The sequence below is a fragment of the Miscanthus floridulus genome, chromosome 8 (genome assembly GCF_019320115.1).
Source record: "Miscanthus floridulus cultivar M001 chromosome 8, ASM1932011v1, whole genome shotgun sequence".
Lineage (NCBI taxonomy): Eukaryota > Viridiplantae > Streptophyta > Magnoliopsida > Poales > Poaceae > Miscanthus > Miscanthus floridulus.
Window position 1 is genome coordinate 28,868,981 of NC_089587.1, and position 10,720 is coordinate 28,879,700.

Consider the following 10,720-nt stretch of genomic DNA (forward strand, 5'->3'; position numbering starts at 1 on the left):
TAGGAAAGCCGTACTATAAAGGGGGACACAATGCTTAAGCTAATATGTGCTATAAAGTGCTCAAACATATACATGCATCCTCAGTTTCATAGCCAAAACAGTCTACACTTCACTCTTACCCTTGCTATCTTGCGTGGTGCGGCATTGCCGCACTTGAAGAGAGGCACTGCCGCAGTGCGGCACTACGGCGACTTAAGAGACCGTTGAGGCCTGGGGGGTATTTATACCCTTCCCCTTCCTTCCCAACGGTACTCTGTCTCTTCTTCCTCACTTTAGCATGCCCAAAACAGAGCAGGAGCTCTCTCTCTCTCTCTCTCTCCATCCCTCCATTTTTGACCTTAAGCCCCCAAGCATATCCATTGATTTTTTTCTATCAATCCTTGAGGAAAAAGGGTCCAAAACTCGATTAGAGAGCAACTCTATTGATTCCTCAAGTCTAAAGAGCACTTGGTTCACGTTTTGGCCGGCGGTTGTATTTGTTGCTCTTGGAGCTTGGCTCCTAGCTGGCTAGAGTGTCGCCCGTGGAGCTTGCTAACTTGTGTGCCAGCCCCGGGAGGTTTGTAACCATCTCTTGAAGCTAATAAACACACCCCTCAACTCAAGAGTTAAGTCTCTTGACTTGAAAACGATGAAGGATTGGAAAGCCCTAAGCCTTAGTGGCTAACCTCAACAACGTGGAGGTAGGCAAGCCTTGGTGGCGAGCCGAACCACGGGATAAATCATTGTATCACTTGTGCTTAATTTACATTACTTGCATGACATATTGTGGTTGAGGTGATTTCTAGGGTTTCTAGTCGATCTACTTGTATGTGGTGTTCCTACTACTTTTAGCTCTTGATCTGTGATTGTCATACCTGCAGTAAGCTAGGAAATTTCTTCGATCTAAGTTTTCGTTCACGGATTTTGAACTGTGACTCGAAGTTGTCTGCAGGTGCGACAGTGCCGTTGTTCTGGTCTGGCAGTGCCGCAGTCCGACAATGCCGCCCTCTAGAGCGGCAGTGCCGCAGGATAAATTTGATAAAAGTTTGAGTGTTTGTTTTGACAGGCCTATTCACCCCCCTCTAGGTCAATCAGAGATCCTACACAGACAGGCCATTAGCTTCACCCAGCTTCACCTAAGAACCGTGCCTGTGAAAGAAGCTAAAAAAAATAGCTTCACCTAGCTTCAGCAGAACCCGTTTGGCAGGGAGAAACTGAAAAACAGCTCCGCGAAGCTGGTGCAAAAGCTATACGAAACACGTCCGAGTGGCCTACCAAGATGATCGGCACAAACAGACACACACAGGCTACAGCTAGTTTTTTTTTTTTTTTTTTTGGCCTAGGGGTTGCTCCCATCCTCATGGCTGCACTGCATCAGTTCTCTCCTGCAGCATATGTATATCCATCCTCGTCCGACGGTTTTAGGATGTGAGCACATGCCTCTAGAAGCAGATTTAGGCCCCCTTTAGAACGTAGATTTTTTTTTCTGGTTCTATAAAAATAATTGTGTGAAATTTTTGTATGATTATTATGAAATACTTTATTCCAAATGGGCCCTTAATTCCGCGTCCTACATAGTTGCTCGTAGAAATCAGTTGAAGAAACCATGGAAACTGAAAAATTATTGCCAAAGAAAGCACACAGCAGCAGCAGCAGAAGACATTTGCTTAACTATAACTGATACTTTTCATTAGCTTTAATCCAACTGCCTGGCAATCCATGATTACATGAAGACAAGCCTTCCCATTGCCATGTCTGTTTCCTTTTTCATTTCTTGCAAAGATAAAAAAGAAGAAGAAGAGAAAACAAAGATGGGAAATAAATGATAACTGATGACGAGATACTAGATGGATAGTAAGATACTAGACGGACAGTAGTAATGATAAAGATAGGTTAAAGTTACGATGAGATACTAAGACTAGGAGTAGATAGTAATAAGACAGGCTAAAATTAAACGCCAGCAGTCTTGCTGAGGTTAAACTACGACCACGCCGAGTGCCTAATGAGTCCCTATATATAAAGATAGCTTCCCAATCAGTTCACGCGCGCATCGTCTTGTTGCAGCAGCTCGATCGGTGAGCTCAAGCGCGGTCCTTGCGGGTCTGCGCGTTCCCCAGGGTGAGCTCCAGGCCCTCCTCGTCGGCGTTCTTCTCGGTCATCACCTCCTCCCTCGCGCCCGCCTGCTCCCCGCCGCTCCTGCGGAACGAGAACCCGAGCGGGGACAGAAGCGCGCCACCACGGCCACGGACCGCGGCCGACGCCCCGCTGCTGCTGCGTCCCGGCAGCGGCGGGAGCATCCAGGCAGAAGCAGAGCTCCCGGCGCCGAGCGACGACGCGCCGGACGCCACGAAGCTGCTGTAGGCCGGTGCCTTGTTGTCCGCGGCGTAGGATATCTGGAACCCCGCCAGCAGCCTCACCGGGTCGGGGCCGGGGGCCCGGCCGCCGGTGACGGGGCTCATCAGCGGCGGGGTGGAGGTCTTGAAGGAGAAGCGGATGGCGCCAGCACCCGTGGCCCACGGAGGCGGCAGCACGTTGGAGTTGGAGGCCCTCGCCGGGCTCGGCGGCGGGGTGGCTGGCGGCGGGGAGGAGTAGCGCGCCTTCTTGCGGAGGCGCGGCGGGGATGAGGGCGGGGAGCCGTTCTGCTGCGTCGCCGGCGCGTTGGAGTTGGAGTTGGAGGAGCTCGCGTAGAAGTTGGGGTACGATTTGTCGCTGAGCTGCTTGGACAGGTTCTTGAGCCACGCCGGAATGGGGCTGGCTCCGCGGCTGCCCCCGCCGCCGAGCGTGATGCCGGAGGGCGACGTCTCCCGGTTCAGGCTGTAGGAAGCTCCGCCTGCTGGGTTCACCGGAGCAGACCCGCCGATGTCGGCCATATGCTCATCACCTGCCGGATCAGGCTTGGGTCCCTGAAGAAACACAAAACGAAGAACCGAGAGGATATCAATGAACAAGGATAGACATGCGTGCATGCACGCAAAAAATGTGCAATCGCAAGGCAATGTGAAAAGAACGGGATGTAAAAGCAAACGACGACAGTTTTTCTTTCCCTGCACATCCGTTATTCCGTTTACAGTCGACAGTACGACTAACGAGGACTGAAGCAGCAGCATGCCAGCATCAGACCCACGCAGAGAATATGTAAATAAAACACAGATCAAGAACAACGACAACAAGAGAAGGAAGCTAGATGACGAGCAACTGAAATTAAAACAAAACAAAATTTGGACTTTTGCTACAAACAAAAGACGACGAAGCGGAAAAGCTGGTCGATCGGCTTGCAACTGTCGACGATACTACACACGCAGCTCGATCGGGAAAGCGAAGCAATGCAGGACGACGACAAGAACGAGAACCAACGGAAACGAAACAATGGAAAGACGGCGGCGGCGGCGACCATTAATTAGCTCGATCGGAACAGCGAGAAAGAGTAACGAGTACCTTGCGGTAGGTGGTGCCGTCGGCCTCCACGGTCCAGCCGGCCTCCTCGCAGAGCGCCTTGAGCACCATGTTGTTGTCGTTCCTGGGGAGGGTGTAGTTGCCGTATTTGCGCAGCCCGGTGAAGATCCTCGCCGCGATCAACCTGCGACGGCGCTCCCGGATCCGGTTGTTCTCTCGCTCACGCCACGGCAGCTCCCGCACCGTCGCCTTCCCGTTCCCACTCCCGTTCCCGTTCTCATTCCCGTTCCCGTCCCCTGCCCTAGCCCATGCGTCGTCACCCCCACTCCCTCCCGCTCCTACTCCCTTCGCCACCATGCCTCTTCTCCACTCAGAGAGCTCGCTCGCTCGCTCAACTTGTGAGTTCGTGAGGACGAAGCTGCTGTGGTGGTGGCTGTGGTGGTGCTGATGCATCAGCTGCCAGTGCACTTTATATAGGGCGCCACTGGTAACTGACAGGACAGTGATTTTCCCATTATGCCCATGGCTCGGGTACACATGACGGCCAAGGACCCGGAGGGACACTTTTGGTAATTGCATCAGGTACCTATTGCAGCAGTGGTAATTTTTAGCAATGGTGTATTAGCCTTAATGACCTGCCAATTATGGATGACAAGGAGTGATCTGGTTAGAGTAAACGTAGATGATTGCTCGTTTTAGGAGAGCTGCATTCATTATGGTATAAACTATACGAGGCTGGCTGGTGGGGCCCGATGAAGCTAGAACCGGTGCCAAACCAGTCCTGAGCATGGAAAGGGGTCAGGTCTGGACCGGCTGATCGTCTTGGAGCGGCTGCTGATGCACCAGCACCACATCTGGTCTTTCCCATTGGGTTGTGTTGGGTTTATTCCTTGCCACGGTTTTGCAACCATGGAGTATGTAAACCCTAGACACATGCGGCCAGCGGTGTCGCAACCATGAACTCTGGATACGTGCGGGTTTAGTTACTCCGGGTACGTGCGGGTTTGGTTCGGTAAAAAGTCGTTATAATTTACGCGTGCATGATTGGATGTTTTTCCGAGGCAATAGCAACGCACTCCTTGCCAAAATGGCGGTAGTAACGGAGACTCGAGGGGCAAAAGTGTCACCGCTTCTACTTCGACATGGAGTTACCGAAAATAATTGCTTTTCAGTATTCAACGAAGATCTACGTTACTATCAACGGTTATATGTAATACAAAACACACACGAGCACGACGGTTTCATGTACATTCATGCGACAGAGAATCATGGCGGCATGTGTGTATGCACGTGCATTATAATGCGAAAAGATTGTTTCTAGAATCAGATGATGTCTACCATTTTTTGGCAAAAATCAGATGGTTTACAATGCATTCACAGCTCCTTGACTATAGTTGTTCTTATAGTTGTAATGAATTATCCTCGATCGTCATAGAAGTGTTAATGAGCATTTAACGCAACCATGAAGCTACCATCGTACATTCACAACAATGAGCTACAACCATCTATGTTAGATCAAAGGCATTTTAGAAAACAGTTCAATTATTACCATTTCTACAACTCGATACATTGAAATGGCATTGTACATATACATCACCGGCCCTTATAAGTCATTACTAGAATAGCTTGATAATTTTGGGAACATTATAATTCTCATTGACAGGGTAGCCACAGTTGTACCAATATTATTGTTATACATCATGTAACAAATTTTAACATGATTGTGGAGCAACCATGTGTGTGTGCATGATAATATAACTACATCCATATATGTGCAATTACAATAACAACCCTTGTGAGATGAACATAGATACAACCATAGATCTACCACAATCACATGCCAAATAATGTGTGTAGGCACATGCATATGATTGTTAGAAAAATATAGTTTCCTCGAATAGATGTTGATCTACACCTTTTTTTTTTGCTTTTTGCCTTTCCTTTTTTTTACAAAATCTTGAATGGGTTTCAACACAATCTCCTGAAGGATATATGTGGTTATAGTTGTAAGGGAATGATCCTCGGGATCAAAATCTAAATGAACATTTCTGCAACCATGAATCTACCATCACAAATGCACAACAATGAGCTAGTACAAGCATCTATGCCATCTCAAGGACATTTTACCGAACAACTCAGTTACTAACTCTTGTGCAAATTGGTAAGTTGACAAACCATTGTATCACAATCCAAAATAAGTTTTTTTTTGACCGAAAAATCCAAAATAAGTTATTACCAGCATGGCTTGAAAACTATAGATACATCATAATTCTTGTTTACTAACAACAGATGTAACAATCTTTTTTCCTTAGAGTGACCGAGTGAGGCTGACATTCTAGAACCAAACACCACCCCTAGATGAAGTGTCCCCTCACCATTCACAAAGAGAGGTAGATCATCAAATTTTCACATAGAGGGGAGGAGGTTTATTGAAGCAAAAAAAATGTTAAAGCGAACATCTCGACAACTTATTAGCCCGATACAGCTCCAGTGGAAGTTGACATATTTCAGTAATGGACCATGAAGATGAAAGCCACCGTTATTTTTTAAACGAGACTTTGGCATTTGACCCATCATGAGAAACGGGTTTCGCAGTTTTACCATCCCTCAAATTGGTTTCACAATTTAGCCATTATGAAACGAATGCAACCCGCTAGAATACACTTTGTGTAGTTTGAATTCGTGAAAAAAAAGAAGACGCCGGCTTCCATTCCTACCCCTAGCGCTGTTACTTTCGTTCCACAGAACAAGTCGAACAAAATGGATTGGCCCTCTCCTCCATCCCCATTGCTGGCCTTCCCCACGCCGCTCCCTCCCCGTGCTGGCGTCGGCGCTGGCCTTCCCCACGCCGCCCCCTCCCCTGCCGGCACCGCCCTGGCACCACGTCGGACCCCTCCCGTGCCGGCGCTGGCCTTCCCCCACGCCGCCCCCTCCCCTGCCGGCACCGCCCTGCCACCACGCTGCATCCCTAGGCCATCCAAGCGCCGCCTCTGGCCCAGGCCAGCCTCAGCTCCGCCCTAGGCCGTGGGCCAGGCCTGCGCCCAGGTTGCCGCACTAGGTCGGCGCGTCCCCAGCCGACGCGTCCACTCCCGTGCCGATGCTGGGCTTCCCCAAAGCCGCCTCCTCCCTTGCCGGCACAGGCCCGCCCCCACGCCTTCTCCTCCCCTGCTGGTGTAGGCTCGCCCCACGCCTCCACCTCCACTGCAGGCGCCAGCCAGCACCGCTCCACTTCAGCGCCGCCCAAATGGATGGGAGCAGCAGTTCGACGGGGGCCATCAAGAGGGCTAGGAGTAGAGTCATTCTCCCTCTTGTCCACTACGATAAATGCAAATGTCGCATTGTCAAGGCATTGATGGCAAAGACAGAGAAGAACTATGGGCGCATGTTCTACATCTGTTCAACTCGAACGGTTCTATGATTTCTTCCATTTTGTTTGTAATTCATGTGTTGTATTGTTCAGTCAATTAAAATTTCTTTGCATTGGTGATAGATGGATGGTGGTGGATGTGACTTTTGGAAGTGGGAGGAGGACTATGAGCAATGGCTGGTTGATAACAAGCATGTGTCACCCTCTTATCAGCCTGTTTTTCAGAGCACTAAGATGCCACAACCAGAAGAACATACCAAGGGAGATGGTGGACAACTAGAGCAGTTGAAGTACCTGACAGGAATAGCTAGAGAGACTGTGTTCTTGCTGAAATGCTTGATATTAGTTTGTGCACTTGTACTAGTGACCAATTTGTATGGAATTGTTAAGAGTGGGTGATGAGTGTGCTTTCTGTAATTGTAGAACTTGTGTGCTGAAATAAATGAATCTGGAATGCTTTCCTATCTCTGTGTGCTGTGTCTTGAATCTAGAATGCTTTCCTATCTCTGTGTGTCATTTGTCATTCTGTACATGTTTTCATTTGTCTGACATAACTGTATGGCATCTGCTACTGTGTGTATCATAAGCTAAGAAAGAAGTTAGTTGCTTAATTGTACCTGCTGTGCTGGTGACTGGATTTTTAAGCCTCCTACAAAAATCAAACATATATAGCTGCTACTGATCTGTTGAAGGTAATGCTACTGCTACTGATCTGTTGAAGGTAATACAATAGCTGCTCTAGAAACTACAGTTCATACTCTACTCATGGCACATTCTCAGTTAGTAATCTCAGTTAATAAACTCAGTTTTTTTTGAAATTTTTGTAGCTACTGTGAACATGATCTTATCAGTTCGGTCTGATCCTGTTAGTTCTGCAGCTACCATTTTCATCTATCTTCTTGTCATTTGTGTTATCCAACAGCCAAAGCTTTTGGCTATTTTGTGCATGCTGTTCCTTGTTCACTGCAAACAGAGAACATGGATGCAAACAGAGAACAGTATAGGAATGCTTTCCATGACTCAATCTGGAATGCTTTCCATGACTCCAACTCCACCAGCATGAGCATCAATAAGTTTACAGTTTCAACAGCAGCCACACTTTTGCATATTTTGGAAACAGACTACATTATGCAAATTCTGGATTCATTATCAAGTACAATACCACATACTTCAGTTCCACAAGACGACACAAGTTTCAAAGGTGAAATCAAAGTTCTGGAAACAGACTACATTGTCAAGTACAATACCACATACAACAGATTGTGGAAACAGACTACATTATGCAAATTCTGGAGGTTCAGCTCCTGGGTTGGCTGAGGACTTGTTTCTTCCTTAGCATCAACTTCTTTGCAATTGTCTTCTTCATTGCTTTTCCTTATACCTTGCTGGGAGTACTTGTGTCTTCTCCCATCAGACTGTGCATTGGCTGAGGACTTGTTTCTTCCTCCATCAGAAGATTAAGTTATCTGACATTTGGAAAAAAGGAGGAGAATTAATGAAACAGAATATTGGACATATGAATGAATAACAAAATATTGGACACTTGTACCTTCGTGTCAACCTATTAGGACTATCCTGCAGCAGTGTTTCCCTTGTTCTGGTGGGACTTGTGACTGGTGGGACTTGGCCATATTCATTGTGACCGGTGGGACTTGTGACTGGTGGGGCTTGACCACATTCATTGTCAGGCTCCCCAGAAACATGCTTTTTTGCCCTCTTTACAGGGACCTTAGCATTTTTGCCATACTTAGTTGTATTCGGCCTAGCCTTCCTTTTTGGTGGTTTCTTAGTCCCATTAAGTCTGCACTTGTAACTAGTTTCTCCATGTCCCAATTCTCCACATCTCTTGCATTTCCTTTTCCCTCTAATCAGTTGCCTCTTACCTTTAGCAGCCTCACTGGCCTCCAATTCAGCATCTTTGTCAGCTTCATTTGCAGCCTCTTTGGCAACCTTCTTGATTTTTCCCAGCACTGCCTCCTTCCAAACAACCTTTAATTCTCAGTTTCCTGTACCTTCCAACACCTTTTTTATCAAGTGGTGCCTCAACAGGAAAAGGAATATCAACTTTTGGCCATTGTGTCTTATCTGGAAGTGGTTCTATAAGCCTCTTATATGCATTTTTGAACCTCTGCACAGAGTAATAGTCATGAACGAAGTCCTCCAACTTTACATCAACACTTTGTTGGGCTGTTAGCAAGACCAAAGCATGCCGACAAGGCTTTCCAGTGTGCTGCCATTCAAGACAGGTACATTCATGCAAGGATGACTTGACAACATGTCTATTATGTGTGTTGGTAGTGTCATGTACTTCTGCAGCAAAACAACCTGCCTTCACAACGGTCAGGTTTCCTAATCCCCTAGTCCTTGCTTTCAGTATAGTTAGGATACCAGGTAGGATGTTACCCTCAAGTCTCTCTGAAATCAACCTTCTCTTGTTCCATAATACCATTAACATTTCTCTAATTTTATCAGCAAGCTCAACTACAGGAAGATCCTTCCAATCTCTAATCCAGTTATTAAAAGACTCTGCAAGATTGTTGGTAACATAGTCACACTTAATTTCTTGATTGAAAGCACTTCTCATCCACAACAATTTGTGGTGGTTATGAAGCCATTCCAATACTTCAGGGCAAGCAGTCACAATTTCATGGAAGAAATATTGGAAAACTTCAGGCCTATATGTCCTAGCTGCAGGATACATTTTTGAAAAAATGTCTCCACCAAATCTTTTTATAAATTCTGCATTAGATGCCTAAAGCATTCTCTATGCTCAGCATTAGGGAAGACATCTCTAACAGCTTTCTCTAAACCTTTGCATGCATCAGTGCAAATAGCAAGTAGTGGTAGGTTTCCTATTGCTTTGTGTAGCTGAGTCATGAACCATGTCTAGTTATCTATTGTCTCCCCATCTATAAAACCAAAAGCAAGAGGGTACATCCAATTATGACCATCTATTGCAATAGTTGCAGCCAAATGTCTATTCCACCTACCATTAAGTGCAGTTGAGTCTACGCTCAGATAAGGCCTACAACCCTCTAAAAAACCCTTAATGCAAGGACTTAATGCACAAAAAAATCTATGGAAGTAAACCTTGCCATCTACCTCCTTTAAGTCAATTTCAATCACACTACCTGGTGACCGCTTCAATACCTCTGCCCTCTAGCTGAACAACATTTGGAAGCTCTCCTCCCAGCTGCCAAATATTTCCCTCAAGGCAATATTCCTTCCCCTCGCCACTGTGTCATAGTGAATTTCACACTTGTGTTTCTCTTGTAGCTTCTTCTGCAATTCTTTAGGGCCCATGTTGGGAGTCTTCTTAAGGTGGTGAATAGCCTTTGATGCTACCCAGCCACTTGTTAGAGTGGTGGTCTTCCTCCTTGCACTAGAAGAGCATGTATGCCGAGAAATCAAACATGTGACCTGCAAAATACCAATGAATTAGATATTGACCAGCAACAAAAAAATGTAGAAAAATGTTAGCCACTAGTTAAACACCTTAATGGTTGCCCCATCAGGTTGCCTCCTTCCAACAATATGCCACGGGCAACCTTCTGCATTGCAATCCCCAATGTACCGTTGTGGCTCAGATTTCACTATATGCAGCTCGAACTCCTCATTTATTGCAAACTGCCTCATAGCCAATCTGAATTCTTTCATGTTAGGGTACACAGTGCCAATGTCCATACAAGGATTGTTTGGGTCATAGACTAAGATTCTCTCCCCTGGCACATGATCGTCAACAGGAATGGTAGCCCCAGCTGTGTCAATCTCCTCCTCAATAGTGGCATTCCTATTTTCAGGCCCGTTTCCATCTCTGTAGAAGCCTGCTGAGCCTGCTGCTCTTGAGATCGATGTTCATCATCCTTGGTTCTCAAACCCAAAAGACGAAATAATTGATCCTCATCAATTATTTCTTGCCTGCCCTCACCCTCTTCATCATTTCTGTTAGCAATCTACAGGTTGTCCCATTCAACACCTCCA

At 46.6% G+C, this 10,720-nt stretch overlaps 1 protein-coding gene and 1 pseudogene across 1 annotated transcript; both read right to left on the bottom strand.

The window, feature by feature from the left end:
- Positions 1-2,060: 2,060 nt before the first annotated feature.
- Positions 2,061-3,729, bottom strand: LOC136475353 (protein BZR1 homolog 4-like). Its single transcript, XM_066472882.1, has 2 exons — positions 3,415-3,729; positions 2,061-2,882 (listed from the first exon to the last, which is right to left on the bottom strand). Exons 1-2 carry the CDS (start codon positions 3,727-3,729, stop codon positions 2,061-2,063), a joined length of 1,137 nt encoding a protein of 378 aa, XP_066328979.1.
- Positions 3,730-6,340: 2,611 nt separating this feature from the next.
- Positions 6,341-10,438, bottom strand: LOC136468775 (uncharacterized; annotated as a pseudogene).
- Positions 10,439-10,720: the final 282 nt, after the last annotated feature.

Bases quoted from the DNA above. Each gene is read 5' to 3' on its own strand.
- LOC136475353 (XM_066472882.1), bottom strand. From the start codon at position 3,729: ATGGTGGCGAAGGGAGTAGGAGCGGGAGGGAGTGGGGGTGACGACGCA. The intron at 2,883-3,414 runs GTACTCGTTACT...GTGTTTCTTCAG, and splicing joins ACGGCACCACCTACCGCAAG to GGACCCAAGCCTGATCCGGC.